Source organism: Polistes fuscatus, unplaced genomic scaffold (genome assembly GCF_010416935.1).
Source record: "Polistes fuscatus isolate 324 unplaced genomic scaffold, CU_Pfus_HIC Scaffold8, whole genome shotgun sequence".
In the NCBI taxonomy this organism is placed as follows: domain Eukaryota; kingdom Metazoa; phylum Arthropoda; class Insecta; order Hymenoptera; family Vespidae; genus Polistes; species Polistes fuscatus.
This window is the reverse complement of record NW_025113162.1, coordinates 7,825,032-7,840,695: the sequence shown is the minus strand read 5'-3', so window position 1 is coordinate 7,840,695 and position 15,664 is coordinate 7,825,032. Positions and strand designations below refer to the sequence as shown.

General features: G+C 28.5%; 3 protein-coding genes across 8 annotated transcripts; 1 reads left to right on the top strand and 2 right to left on the bottom strand.

Moving 5' to 3' along the window:
• Positions 1 to 285: 285 nt before the first annotated feature.
• On the bottom strand, positions 286 to 7,158 carry LOC122524595 (girdin). 5 transcript variants are annotated; one of them, XM_043646919.1, is made up of 24 exons: positions 6,669 to 7,158; positions 6,449 to 6,532; positions 6,266 to 6,354; positions 5,861 to 6,170; positions 5,658 to 5,771; positions 5,389 to 5,576; positions 5,211 to 5,292; positions 4,941 to 5,119; positions 4,734 to 4,860; positions 4,511 to 4,637; positions 4,106 to 4,440; positions 3,748 to 4,029; positions 3,559 to 3,665; positions 3,298 to 3,486; positions 3,070 to 3,229; positions 2,817 to 2,999; positions 2,446 to 2,733; positions 2,107 to 2,307; positions 1,874 to 2,019; positions 1,692 to 1,784; positions 1,540 to 1,603; positions 1,347 to 1,455; positions 1,152 to 1,264; positions 286 to 1,096 (listed from the first exon to the last, which is right to left on the bottom strand). In XM_043646919.1, the coding sequence occupies exons 2-24, from the start codon at positions 6,497 to 6,499 to the stop codon at positions 857 to 859; spliced, it is 3,777 nt and encodes a 1,258-aa protein (XP_043502854.1). In that variant the 5' UTR covers positions 6,500 to 6,532; positions 6,669 to 7,158; the 3' UTR covers positions 286 to 856. The 5 variants fall into 5 exon arrangements, with proteins under 5 accessions (XP_043502854.1, XP_043502858.1, XP_043502855.1 ...); XM_043646923.1 differs by having other exon boundaries at positions 286 to 1,090; XM_043646920.1 differs by having other exon boundaries at positions 6,449 to 6,511.
• A 163-nt stretch (positions 7,159 to 7,321) lies between these two features.
• LOC122524653 (dnaJ homolog subfamily C member 16) lies at positions 7,322 to 12,292 on the top strand. 2 transcript variants are annotated; one of them, XM_043647020.1, is made up of 12 exons: positions 7,322 to 7,802; positions 7,941 to 8,007; positions 8,244 to 8,437; positions 8,560 to 8,840; positions 8,940 to 9,130; positions 9,209 to 9,543; positions 9,624 to 9,927; positions 9,994 to 10,142; positions 10,256 to 10,480; positions 10,611 to 10,824; positions 11,059 to 11,166; positions 11,247 to 12,292. In XM_043647020.1, the coding sequence occupies exons 1-12, from the start codon at positions 7,549 to 7,551 to the stop codon at positions 11,373 to 11,375; spliced, it is 2,451 nt and encodes an 816-aa protein (XP_043502955.1). In that variant the 5' UTR covers positions 7,322 to 7,548; the 3' UTR covers positions 11,376 to 12,292. The 2 variants fall into 2 exon arrangements, with proteins under 2 accessions (XP_043502955.1, XP_043502956.1); XM_043647021.1 differs by having other exon boundaries at positions 7,782 to 7,802; positions 8,254 to 8,437.
• A 1,534-nt stretch (positions 12,293 to 13,826) lies between these two features.
• LOC122524652 (MICOS complex subunit Mic10-like) lies at positions 13,827 to 15,424 on the bottom strand. Its single transcript, XM_043647019.1, has 3 exons — positions 14,650 to 15,424; positions 14,499 to 14,546; positions 13,827 to 14,350 (listed from the first exon to the last, which is right to left on the bottom strand). Exons 1-3 carry the CDS (start codon positions 14,723 to 14,725, stop codon positions 14,220 to 14,222), a joined length of 255 nt encoding a protein of 84 aa, XP_043502954.1. The 5' UTR covers positions 14,726 to 15,424; the 3' UTR covers positions 13,827 to 14,219.
• Between the last annotated feature and the right edge of the window lie 240 nt (positions 15,425 to 15,664).

The window sequence follows — 15,664 nt, the reverse complement described above, 5'->3', positions numbered from 1 at the left end:
ATTAAATTAGTTTTTTTTTCCTTTAAGTTTCGTTGGTCTCGTAATGCATTTGATTTAAAAATATAATTTAGCCTGACGTTATGTACAATAAAAAAATGTTAAAAAATTGTTCATCAAATAAAATAGATTTCTATCTAAGCGCATAAAATTAATAAATGTAATAATTGTTGCGAATGAACGTACTCGTGCTCTCGTTTGCACAAAATTTGTACCATTATAGAACTTATTATCATTGAAATAACGAAAAGATCAAATTTTTCCTCTTTCTCTTTCCCTTTCCCTCTATTTCAATAGTAATAGTATTTTTTGTTACCTATAAAAGCTTGAAGATTGTATAATCAGCACCTACATACATCTTGGATTTTTTTAATAGAAATAAATACGTATTCGTAATTCGTCAAAATGATGAAAAATTCATAAACTATGTATACCATAAATGATCATAAATATTTCTAATCGATTGTAAAATCTTATACACTAAATAGTAACTTCGTTAATAATATTCTAAAAAGAAATTTTAAACGAAAATTTCATTTCTTTTTACATACAAAAATGTATAAGTAATGGAATAATAAATTAATAACGAATTAAAGCATCGTTTAAAATCGATAAAATAATTCTATTAGCTGTTGCTTGAACCAATGAACAAATTTTAGGAACTCGGAAGCACTCTTATTCGTATCCTTCTATCAACTTTAATTCGTAGAAATAAAGGTAATTCTTAAAATTCGCAAATTACATGCTATCACGTTACCTAATCTTTAGTACGTATAATACTTCGCTATATTATCATTCTAACCATGTTAAATTCAATTGATACACAGAATGAAACTATCAAATGCATGATGGTTATTATTTACACGCATCCATACTCGTACCAAATCGGACAACCCCTTCTAATATCCTCCTTGTTCGTTGGAGTTTCTGTAAGGCCTTCGTCTTGAACGATATCTTTCGTAGTTGGGCTGTTAATATTTTTCGATTCGTTTATAACCGCTGATACTTTGTTATAGATTAAAAATGGACGTGCTTCCGTTTGCGTTTCGGTCCTTAAATTCTGATCTAAGTGAACCGTACGTCTATCGTCTTCCTGTTCCTATTAACACCTTGTTAAAGGATAAATTATATTAAAATCATACGTAACATCTTACCGGTAAAGATGCAGGAGGTGGAGGTGAGTCATCATTATAATAAACTGTTCTTCTAGTTCCTGGATGACCTAATGAAAATCCTTCAGGCCCTAAACTTTTATTATTAGCTGATCCTATAACACATACAATTTAATTCATATTTCGTATATTATACGTTTCAATAATTTTAGGGAACTATTAAAAAGATTTTTTTACCAGTTACTCGATGATCTTCGATACTTGCGTCGGAGTCGTTTCCACCAGATTCTGATTCGTATGTTTTTGCTTCGCATTGTTTGCTATCGTCAGCCCAAGATCGTCGTTTCTATATTACATTATAAATTATTTATGAAAGAATATAGAAATAGTTAATTTGTATTATTAAAGCTTTTATAGATTTTGACAGTACCTTATTTAAAAGTTCGGAACTAGCTTTTTTAACTTTACGAACGAATCCAAGAGCAAATCCTTTCCTATTAGAAAAAAAAAAAAAAATAATAATAAATAAAAGATCATTAAAATGTGATACTCAGAAAAATAATATTTTTATTTATTACTTACTTTTTAGTGCTACAATTTTCTAATTTTCGATAATGTTCCATAATCTTGTCCTCTAATTTTTCTTTTTGCCTATACAGATGATTAACTTTATCCCTATTAAAAGAAACAGCAAAAATATTTATAAAAGTTCTTCTATAATTAGCATAAAATTGATCTATATATATCCGAAGGAATTTACTTACGTGTACATTTTTTCTTCCATATGATAGTGTTCCTTGTCTTCGAGCGAATGCGTCAAAAGTTCATGATATTGACTAAAGAGTAAAGTTATGTGATCCATTAAAGAACGTCTATCGCTATCTAGACCAGAATTCATATGCAATAGCATCTAAAATATATAAACCAAATTAGTCAAAAAACAAAATATTATAGAAATAAATATATATATGAGAATATAAATATTACAAAAACATACTTCGCATCGTTGATTCAACGCATTCAATTGTACCTCCAAATTAGAGCATCGTTCATCTTTAGTACTAAGTTCACCTTGCATCTCGGTTTGTTTCAAACTTAATCTATTCATTTCTACTTTATTTTTTCTATACTCCTCTTGTAAATTTCTATATTCACTTTTTAATTTCTCCGCCGCTGTATACAAATTTCTAAAATCATCCTACGAACGATAATAAATAACACGATTAATATTACACGCACGTACTTTAATATGTAAAATTATTTTATTTTAATAACATATCTATTTTTATACGTATCTATTTTTATTATAAAAATAATCAATTGATGATAAACTTACCGTTAACTTGGAATGTTCTCCTCTTAAATTATTTAAACTCTTGGCATTGCTAATTAACGTTTCTTTGTCTGTGAGAAGACCCTTATTCTTTAATTCCAATCTCTCACAGGACTCACGCAACATTCTCATTTCATTCTTTACATCTCTCAAACTGGATTTAAGAGTTTCACGCTCGTGAAGTAGATTCTCGTATTCGTTATTTAATTGTTCGTGTAATGATTGTAACGTGTCCTGATCGTGCAGTAATTCCGAATGTACTCGTTGTTGCATGCTACGTTCTTTCAAAAGCTAATATAAAATAAAATGATATAATATGACGTATATGTAAATAAAGATCAGAGTAAATAATAGTCGACTTTTTATATACTCACTTCTTCTTTTTCAGCGACAAGTTGAGAATTCGCGAGCTGCAGTGCTGTATGTTGCGAAGCCAAAGATGTACTTTGAGATTGTAAAGTAGTTATAAACACTTGAAGCTTTGCATTGTCCGATAAAAGATTTTCCGACATTGTTTCCGTCGCGATTAATTTCGATTGCAATTGTTCTTGCTCGTTCTGAAAATTGCAGAATGTCAAAATATGTCCATATTTTTAACGAATTAATTATATAAATGCAATAATGTACCTTTAATGATTCAACTGTTTTTTGTAAAGCATTATTAAGATCTGATTGACTATTTTCGTCTGTTTTCTTTGATTCAGACTCGATGATCAAACCATAACGAGAAGGCTCTGATTTAATCGATTTTTTAACAAGATTTACTACCTCGGAATTTTGTGCAATTCTAAAAACAACGAATTATATCCCAATTAGTTTTTAATTTTTATTAATAAAATATATTTTATTAATTACCTTTCTAGTATGTTATCCAAAGGAAGTGATAACATGGTATCACTGAGACCAAGTTTTTCCAATACTGTATACATTTGCTGCGTATTCAACTTTTCTGCAACTAAATTTGATTTTAATGTTTCCAATGTTTCTCTGTCAATTGCGGCCCTTGAATCCAATTCTTTACTAGATCTTTCAACTTCTTGTAATCTATAATAATAAATATAAAATATAATAATATTAATTACATTGTTTTTTAAATAAATAAATTTATAATGATACCTTAAAATCTGTGATAAAGAATTCTGAACTTCCTGTTCAAGTTGTGCAACTTTTCTTTCTAACACTTCAATCGTATTTGTTGCTTTGTCCAAAGCCACATCCTTCTCCTGTTAATAAAATACGAGATAAACACAATATTTTATAAGATTCAAAGTAAAAAGAAAATTTGTCATTTATTCTATTTCTTACCTCAATCGTCTCTTTGAACCTAAACGTATCTCTTTGCGCTATATCCTTTTCTTTTTCCAATATAGTAATTTTAGATTCCAAAAATGTGCATTTAGATTTTATTTCATTCATCTTGAGTTCAATATCTTTAAGTTCTTCGACTTTTTGATTAGTAGTTTCTAATGTACGTTCCAAATCATCGGCTCGTCTTTGTACACTTTCTAACAACGATTGAACACGTTGTTTTTCTTTCACAGCAATATCACATTGTTTCTCCAATTCTACCATTTTCCCATGTTGTGTCTAAAAAAAAATATTTAATTGTCATCAATCATATAAATAAAAAAAAAATAGTATCGTTTTTTCGTATGCAACTTACTTGAAGATCTTGTTGCTGTTTCTCAACGGATGCTCGTTGATTTTTAATAGTATTCTGAAGCTTTCTATTTTCTTCCAAAGCTTGTTTGCACACTAATTCAAGATCAGAATTTTGTTGTTTCAATCGTTCACTTTTATCATTCAATGAATCAACCTTTAACGTAAGTTTCTTCTTTTCTTTCTCTAATTCCAAAACATGCGACGAGGTTTCGTGAAACGAATCTTCTTTCAATGACTCGATTATGCTTATTAATCGTCGATTTTCCAATTCTAATTTAAGAGCTCGTGCCTGTGCATTGTTAGTTAGTTGATCCGACAGCCTATTATCGGTGTGTGCTAAAATAACAAGATATGATTTTGTAATACAGAATTATAAGTAAAAATCATTTTAAAACGTAAATGTTACCTGGTTCCTCTGAGTCGCTCATAGATCCAGCTAATGCAGCTTCATTAGCTGCAGCTTTGGTTAATTTTTGCAATTGAATATTTTCTTCTAACAATTCTTGATACTTTTCATTATCAGCTGCTCGTTCCTGAAATATTTAATTATTATAAATATTGTATATATTGTAAAACTACATATACGTACAGAGATTAAATAATAAAATAAAATATTTTAATATTCTTACCAAAGCCATATCATTAAGTGCCTGTTTATATTTAATAATTTCAGTTTCAAGTTGTAAAACCTTATCCGATCTTTTCTGTAATTTATCCACTTGTCCCTCAAGCATTTCTCGTGTCTCCAATAAGACCCTTTAATTAAAATGTACAATGAAAAATAAGAATAATACGTATTTTGATTATAATATAAAATATAATTGAAAGAATATTACTTATTGTCTTCTTGTAATTCGTCAACGCGTATCTTGAAGTAATCAAAATCAGATATTTTGTCTCTATAATTTTTAACTTCTACTTCCAAGTGATCAGCACGTTCTGCTCTTTCAATCACTGCATCTAATTCATCTCTGTACGTCTTAGCTGTTCGTGCTTCGTGCATCAATTCTTGGTTCTAAAATAAAAAAAATTATATAACATGTATTTCTTTATTTTTCTTTTGAAAAAAAAAAAAAAAACATGTTAATTAAAGATAAATGTTTTACCTCTTGCCTGAACTTAACCAGTAAAGCTTTAGTATGTTCAAGCTCTTCTTTGCATTCGATCAAAGCTTCCGTCTTCTCTTCTCTGAAATTATTTATTAAATAAATATTACACAAATTTGTTAATTATAAAGAAAAAATAGAAAGTATTTTTAAAAAGTGAACCAAAATTTTTACGTACAATTCTTGTCTTTGTTTTCTAACTTTAGACTTCCAGTCGGCTAACTCAACAGCGTAATGATGATTATCTTCTCTTTCGGATCTTGTAACTGGATTAGATTGATGAACCTTATTTATTTCTTCAACTTTAGCACCGATAGATGAATTATTCCTTTTAGATATTTCATTAGCAGCTACGTTACCCCATTTCTATTAACATATTATCATGATATATAATTTAAAAATAAAAAGAATTCTTTTTTAATAAATATAACATATCGACATGTGTACCTCTTTGTATAAATTTAATTCCTGGATCATAGCTTTTATTTGCATAAAAAGAAATCCCATGTTAACGGTTTCCATAGACTCTTGAGTAATTACTATATCATGATTGTCTGTAACCTGAATGAATTAATAATTACAATTAAATAATTAATTATTTTAAAGCAAAAAGAGAGAGAGAGAAAAATTAAATTTGCAATAATAAATACCTGCTTTATGCATTCAACTATAGCCAGTTGATTATCGACAGGAAAACTTGTAATTTTTGTAATAAATTTTTCTTTATTCGGACACTGTACTGCGCATCCAAGAAGTAATAACAATAGCAATTTCATATCATTGATGTGCAACTCTGGCTCTTTACCTAAATTTATTGTATCGGGTAATCTCAACAATATATGACCTAACTCTTCTTCATAAAATTGTTTTATATTTTCAACAATGATCTGCAAATTCTTTGAACGAATAGCTGGATTTCCACAGGATGGTACTACTTCGTCGCGCAGAGGTTCTGGATTACTATAATAATTTATTCCATGTGTTATATATATATTGATATATATTTAACAATACAATATAAATAAGAATTCTTTACAAATCAGAATAAAACTTACACTTGCAAGAAAACATTATGAAGTAGAATACCATCCACTAAATCTTCATACGTGGATAATACATTGGGATCTTCCAGACAGCTAGCGAACTATTGTAAAAAAATTGTAGATTGATTAAATTAGTATTTGATAATAATAATTAAATAATAAAAATATCAATCATTTTTGTGCATGCATACTCACCCATGTCACCAAAGGACCAGATAATAACTCATCGATTGCAGTGGACGTCATTTTAATAATTTTCTACAAACAATTGTACTGCAACTATTTATCCAAAATAATCAAGCTTGTTTTAACAAGAGAATCACAAGCAATAAATATTTCTGTTGCATACAACAGCATGCATGTGTTGTTTTCAACAAAAATCTTTATTTTCATTTACTTTCATCTTTAAACTTACGATTAATCCACAGTGCAATAAGTGTAATTAATTATTGTATTATACAAATGATATTCTTATTGTTTACAAGACAACCTTTAATTATTTTTTAATCCTTTCTCACACGTGCATTTTGTTTCGAAATCGTTTTGATATTCAGTGCACAAATGAATCGATATAAAAACATTTATAAAATATATTATAAATCATATTATTGAAATTAATATAAAAGAATAAATGAAAACCTTTACTAAGGTAACTTAAATGAACACCCACTTCCTACGAGAGAATGTACACGACTGAATGGCATCCCTTATGCACCCCCACCATCCCGGTATTACTGCAGTTATTAATTATATCCATGCAATTGCACTTGGTCAAAAAATGTTAAATATGAATGATCTTAATTAAACTTTAACGCTCAATGTATACTTCATACTTGATAAGTATTTTTAAGAATTGACAGGTCGAGAGAATTTGGATCGATTTCCAAGAATAAGTAAAGAAAATAAAAAATCAACAAAGCTTGATAATAAAATGAAAAGTGTTGCAACGTTCTCGAAATTTGATTGGTTGGAATTAGATGTCGTCGACCAATCGTAATAACTCTATGAAAATATTTCTTCCAACTAGTCGCGCCCATTGGCTTCTTCAACTTACTATGCGCAATTACCTTAAAAGATTTGTCACTATGGTCGTTCCATGACTGTATTGTGTAATTTTGATATCAGGATTTTATTTGTGAAATAAAATAAAGTTTCGAATGAAAATGCACGGTTATTTCTGTAAGAAAAAGCTCTGATTAAATTTCATCTTTAATCGATCGACCGATTAAGTGATTTTCATTAAAGAAAATATATATAAAAATATATTATACACATACGCAATTGCGTTACACATAATGTTATTGATTGATATTTTGATGACCTTCGTATCAATAAATAAACGACCGAATTATGCTGTAAAAAGTGTAAGGGGTATATTACCATTAATGAAATTCGCATTTGTTTTGGTAACAATTTTTGCGGTCTGTGAACTATTACCTTTTACCGTCGGTGCTGAACATTTGGGAAATCCTTATGAAATATTAGGTATTCCAAGACATGCTACTTTACGGGACATTCGAAAAGCATACAAAAACCTTGTTAAGGAATGGTAAATCATTGTTTTTATAACATAATGCTATTGATCTTTGTATCGATACAAAATCTTAATGATCTTTATTATCTGATTTGTTTATAATTATAACAAGTATTAAAGTATTGTTACAATTACACGTTAAACTTTGTTTAGGCATCCTGACAAAACGGATCATCCAGCCGCTGAAAATAAATTTGTGGAAATAACAAAAGCTTACGAGGTAGGTTCCATCGGATCTAAAATATTATTTTGAAATTGACCAGAGACGTTAAAGTAAATTAATCAAATAATTCAGTAATCGTAATATCGAATAAAGTATTCGCTGTTTATTTTTAGAAACAAGTATTTTATTCGATGTACCTTTTAAGATTGTCATTTAAGTAATATTTATTCTAATGATAATCATCTACAAATTCTGAAATATTAAGTCTTTTATCACAATGTTACTTTATTTAGCTTCTTACAGATCCTGAAAGAAGGAGGAAATTTGATAATCATGGGATAACCGAGGAAGGTTTTCTCAGACAGAGAAGAGAAAGTAGCCATGTAAATATGTTAGATCCGTTGGAAGAATTATTTAGCGGAAATTATAAATTTCACTATCAAAACCGTGATATCGCATTGTTCCATAAAATGAGCATTACATACAGGTATATCATACTTATAAGTAATAAGTTTAAATTAGCCCTTATTACTACAACAACGCGTGAGACTTGTAATATGTTTTACTTAAATAATATTTAATTAATATGTAATTAAACATACATTCCAGATCCTTTGAAAATGTGATAGTACCAAAGACTTATCGCACACCGTATTTAATTTTATTCTATTCGGATTGGTGTTTTGCATGTTTACAAGTTGAACCAATGTGGCGACGTTTGATCGATGAATTAGAACCATTAGGAGTTGGTTTAGCTACAGCGCATGCTGAAAAAGAATCATCTTTGGCTAGACGACTTGGGATGCATACACTTCCTTGCCTTGTTATTACAATGGATGGGCGTACTAGTGTTTACAAAGAATCGTTATTTAGCGTTCAAAAAGTTGTTGGTAAGTATACATTACTGTTTATGATATTTGTAAAAAAAAAGAAAAGAAAAGAAAGAAAGAAAATAATTGCATAATATATTTTATTCTTTCTTTGCACAGAGTTTTTACGAAATAAGTTCCCGTACAGATTAATACAAACTGTGAATAATAACAACATAGATGCTTTTTTATCCGGTTGGGTAGATAACAGAATACGTGCGTTAGTATTTGAGAAAAGAGATTCAGCACGTTTGCGTTACTTGCTCATGGCATTTTATTACAGAACTCGTGTAGCTTTCGGCTTTGTACAGGTAATATATTGTAAGATTGAATTGTTTCTTCTAATAAATAGAGATAATTTTATTTTATAATTATTTTTTATGTTATAGATTGGTAAACCAGAAACAGAGGCAATCATATCAAAGTATAAAATTTCCGGCGACTTAGATACTTTATTACTTTTTAATGAAAATTTTGAGAAACCTATGGCATCCGTTAGTATGAAAGATATACCCACAGAAACGATGCATAATGTGATAGCAAGTAATAAGTTCCTTGTTTTACCAAGATTGTCGAATCAAGCAGTGTTAGATTCAGTTTGTCCTCCAGAATGGCTCAGACCACGAAAACGATTATGTGCGATATTGATATCTCAACAAAATAGTGCAGTCCATGATTTAGCAAGGCACAAATTCAGACAAGCGGCACTTGAATCGTCTTACAGGTAAAATACGCTTACACATAATTATTAAAATAAAACATCAACATCTTTCCTAATAAATCTTACGAGATTATAATTTACAGCACTGAAAGAGTCAGATATACCTACGTATTTAAAGATACCCAACCAGAATTTGTCTCTGCTTTATCAGCTGGCGAAGGTAGCCCATTAGAACCGTTAATGCACATTGTTATTATATGGAGGAGAGATGCCAATCATTTGAAATACGAATGGTTATCTAAGGGATGGTTTGAAGCAGCTCAAGATGAAAGTCAATGGAACGAAACGCGTCATACTTTAGAGCAAACAATACAAAGATTGTTATGCGCTTCTGAAGCTCTTTCCTATGCAGCTATAGTAGGAGAATTAGCAGACGAGCATGCACAAGTACGTATATTATAAATATTTTTCAAAATGATTATTTATCAGATATTAAAAAAGTATTATTTACAGGGAACTGTAGATAGGCTTATAGGAAGAGCATTACTAGCTGTTGATTATATATCCGATAGCTTTACTAAAGAACAAATATTACCTTTAATGTCAGTATTAGCTACTTTGATGTTGATCGGTGCTGCAGGATATGGAATGTCATACCTAGTGTACGTGTATAACACGAATATTATTTTATAATATTTTTCAATTAATTATTCAATTTAATCGAGATTGAAATAATAATAATAATAATATAGATGATATTTTTTTATAAATACAGAAAGTTGGAAGAAGCGAGCGTCCAAGCTGAGAAAGCACAGCATAAGGAAAAAGTTAATTCTAATGCATCCCAACCGCAATTAAGATTGCACGAATTACGCGCTGAAAAATATAACGGACTCGTTCGCCTTTTAAAGCCAGGCTGTCGAACAATTATATTGCTCGTAGATTCTCAAAGTAGATTAAAGTTACTGCCAGCTTTTTACAAAGCCGTGTGGCCTTATAGGTAAGACAAATGAAATAATAGAAATTTACTTCTGGTCTAATCATGTGAAATGCGAATAATAATAAATTTTTAAATATTCATATGAAACTTATATAACTAAACAAAATGATCCTCTTATTTTTATCTGTAGGAAAAATAAAACACTTATGTTTGGACTTATGTCGTTAGAAAAGGGTCTTGATTGGTACAAAAAACTTCTTTCACTGACCTTACCAGAACAAAAGGAACTGAATATAAATGCGAGAAATTGTGTTGGCACAGTCTTGTCTTTAAACGGACATCGTAAATACTTCTGCATGTATCACGCTAAGCATCCAGAAAATATTAAAGGAAAAGGTTCAAAGGTTCGTACCTGTTCTTAATCCTTTCTTTTGATATAATTCTATTAAGATATAAATTTACTGTTGACCATTCACCCAAATAAAAAATAACTCCTTGGAGAGGCTAGTAAAATACATTGAATTGAATGAATGTATTTATAAATTTTACAAGCCATTTATTCTATTTGCCAGCGACTGGTCAATATTACGTTTGTGAGCTTTTATTATAAATAATAATAATTATTATGAAATATACAGCGTATGGAAAAGATAACTAAAACGCTTAGTCAACGAACCGATGATGCAGAAGCTGGTGCATTTATTGGTTTTGACAGTTCCAATGAATCTGATATGTCTCAAGACGAGGTAAGTAAATTAATATTTTTGAAGTATTAAATATAAGATTAAGTAAAAATATTGTTCGTTGATAAATTTCTTCAATATAGGCAAGTGGAGACACTGTTTTATATCAAGAAAATCTTCTGGATGGATTACCTATGTGGCTTGATAGATTATTCGAAGGTTCAACACATCGTTATTACATTAATTATTGGCCTGAGTTTACTGCCAAGTAAATGAAGGCTAAAACGCGTTTTATATCCTTAAAAAAAATAACAAAGTTTACCTAGTCAGAAATAAAAAAAAAACGAATAAAAAAAGTTGAATGCCATTGCAAGGTCTGTGATCAATGTTAAAAAAAATCAATGTATACAGATCGAAGAATCGTGTATAAAGAAGACACATGCATTAACTTCTTATTAAACAAGATAATTAGTTCAAGAAATAGAGAATTTTTAGTATCTCCTTGATGAGTTGTTAAACATAAATGAACAAAAAAAAACAAAAAAGAAAAGATAAATATAATATTACTTATTATGAAAGTTGAAATGTAATCGTCGCTCATCACTCAACACTTAATTCTATTTAACACGTTGATCGCTCTGTTAATCAAAATAGATTTTCTTCAATAATTTGTAAGAATTTTTTATTTTTAATTCGATGTACTTAACAAAAATTTAAGTACTTTAAGAAGATAAGAAGAAAAGAAAAGATCTATTATTTTCTTAAACTGGTGGACCTCGATGTAACACCGTACCATCTTGATCATTTTGTTACACGACTTTATTCCATGACAAATAATGATACTCTAAAATAAGATAAAATTAGGACAACAAAAATTACTTATAAATCGATTAGAATTACGTTGGAAAAACCAACGATACAAGTATAAGTCTACGGTGAAATTGGGTGAATTTTTGTTTCGACAAATATTATGCTCGATTTATGCAAGGCAATCAACGTGTTAATATTAATTTACATAATTTTCATTTGGGTTATTCTAGTCTTTCTTTATTATCTGTACAATGTATTTCTAGTCAATGTCATTTAAAAAAAAAAAAACATAACAGTATTTATATCGTGCAACATTAACGTAAGATTCTGTCTATTTAATGAAAAAAATTTGTGATGCAAGTACATAGAATAACCATTATATATATAAATCATTCTTTACCTTATACGAATTATTAGATTATATTGTATAGCTTGTCTATCAGATTTTTATATATATGTTATATCATTTCTATTTCTAATATTGCCAATTTCTTACTCTATAATAATAATATTAATAATAATAATAATAATAATATTAAATAATAATAATGTTATATATCCAAAGCACATTTCCTATATAGCTTGATAATATATATCGAAAACAAAATTCATTCCATTTCTTCCTTTACAAGCTTTTTTGTTAATAATTTTAGTTGAAAAGAATAATAAGTAAATTAGAGAATGCGTCCTTTTACATATCATTGTTACTATCTAAGCTGAGTATCCATTATACTACGATACCACTGATAGATGTTTTTGATGAAATATTTTATCTCTATTACGTTTGAATATTAATTATTTAAGCACCGACTACAGCTTCGTTTGTAAATCGTAATTATTTCCTACAGTATTTTCTTTCCCTTTTACTTTATTATCACATAATACAAAAAAGAAAAAAACAAAAGAAAAAGACATGCAAAATGGAAATATGGAAATTTTTAAACTACAGTTATCTTTACCGTATAACTTTGAATGTTCGTATCCTTTTTATACAGCAATCGTGAAATAAAATTGTACGTAATAATAATTTCAATGAAATTTTATACCGAAAAATAATAACTTAAAACAACAAATAATAATAATAATAATAATAATAATAATAATCTAGATTTTATCTACATCTCTGATAGGATAAGAAATTATTCGATGAAAATATTTATAAATTAAGTAATATGTTGTACTCATAAATCTCTCTTATAGAATTACGTACAAAACCCGCGTTAATAAATTAATCGAATTTGCACTTTAGATTATTTCGAACCGTTTGTAAAATTGATCGAAGTTACCAGTATAGAAACTTAGTAGTTAATTCTTTCCCATCAAAGTTAGGTATATTCTAATTAAGATATTTTTATTGTTATGAACTTATTCTAGGATAATTCCGGTAGGAAACATTTACCGTTTAGAAAGTCTACTTTAAACATCCTTATCGTATTGTACTAATATCTGACATCCATTGTATGCGAATAAAAAACAATCCTGATCAATGGAATACCCATAATTACTAGATGGGAAAGAATTAATAATAATTAACTAATCGCTATTGTATTTATGCAATTTCTGTTAAAATTCTTGTTATAAGCGTACTTTTTTAATATTATTAAATAGTATTAAGATCGATCAATGTACGTAAATGATAAGATTTATTTAATTTACAAAACAAAAAGAAGAAGTTGTATTTATATGCACCATAGATATAAAAAAATAATTGCATCTGGATCTTGTACTAACAAAAATGATTAACATTGTGTTACATTAAATTTGATGTCTCATCGATTTTTGTTACCCTAGTACTTGCGTGATCAAAAATAATATCAATAGATGAATTTTATATACTTTAGAACTGTAATATTAATTTTCTAATGTTATAGGGAAAGTACAAAGTAATTTTACAGTAAAATTATTATCACTCATTATGTTCGGTATGATTTTATTACTTAAAATTAGTTCTTTGAGATTAATTGTGCTATTATTTTCGAATTTTATGACGAGCTTTCACTTTTTATTGCTAGATATTTGAATGACTTTCTTTTTCATTTATTTTATATCGATCAAAAGGGCAACAACATAGAAAAAGAAAGAATATATTTAACTTGTAATAAATATGTTAAAATTATTATAATTATAAAATTCAACGAACATTGTATATATCATGATCGACAAAGTACAATTGAATTTTATTCTGTACAATGTTAGAATTAAACGGATTACAATTGTAGCTACTTTACAAATGTACTAAGAGAATTGTTTCACGAGCAGTAAATTTGATTTGACTGTTCGTTAAAACAACAAACATCTTCTACGAGCTACTTTTTCTTTTCCTCGCGTTTACTTTCGAGCAAATAACGATTCGTAAATGCATTTATTTCCCGTTCACATTCAGAATATGCCATACCTAATCCAAAACCTGATCCAATTATTAGTGGCCACTTTCTTCCTATAAACAAATGTAAAATAACCAAAAATAAGAAGACCACAAATCCAATCAATTAAATTATATCGATCATATATTATATATCTATTATATTTATAATTTTTATAAATTAAATTGTTATATATTAGGAAAGGCCAAAAATATATCTTACTTCGAAAAAAAAATAGTGAAACTACTCCACCAATGACTGCTCCACAACCTGAAAATAGAAATGACAATATCAGCGAGATATTCCATAAATAACTAAACCAACAAATTTTCTTCTCATTTTATGAACAAACGTATATCAAATAATTTATTACTTAATTTTATAAGGGCGTCCGCAAAGCAACGATCCCATTTTCTTCCAATATCATCTTCGGTCCAGGAAACAGCCATTTTTTCGTTTTCACAGTGACAGGGGTTATGTCATACGGATTCTTTTAAAAATTATTTATAAATCGTCTCAATTCTTTCTCGTTTACAATGATCTCAAATTGATGTCCTATTTTTGATTAAATGCAAATTAGAATCCGTTTATCACAATAATTAATATATTTCAAATACGATTAAATAGACGAGCAATTAAATAAAACCATGCCTCGTTGCAGCGCACCACTATCGCAACTGGCGCACTGAACGCCATCTGCCGGAACTAAAATGTTTTAAAAAATAAAACATTATCATTGGTCGATTCATCGAATTTATTTCGGACACTAAATTTGAAATTCAAAGGAAAAATCTCGTGTACAATATACTAATATTGAGGAAGAAAATGAAAAAATACTGCTTAAGTATTCTCCAATTATCTGATCGTACGATAAATTCTCTCAAAAAAAAGAAAATAACTCGCGAGTTAAACATTTTAAAAAATAATCGTTTTACAACCAAATACTACTTGTACGTAAAATTGTTAACTTTCTAAATTACAGCATAATTAACTCAAATTAGCTGAATTCTTCTAATTAAAATTAGCATTCGTTGTCAGTTTCTAATCTACAAAGAAACAAAAATATATTTATATATATATATATATATACGTATGTATACCAGTGCATCAGCACTCCGCAATTGGGGGCTCGAATATTATTTTGTTCATATTTCGTTTACTCTCCTACTCTTTCTTTTTCTCTCTCTATTTTCTTTTTTCTTTCTTTCTTTTTTTTTTTATTTCTTTGGAAATGACAAGGATAAAATTTACAAGGCCGAGGGCTGATTACAGTGCAACGAACTGCCCATATAGAAAAATGGACGAAGTGTTAGTTATAGCAAAAATTCCCCCCTTCTAATAATAGTATAGTGGTAATAGTAGTAATAGTTAATAGTAGTAGTAATAGT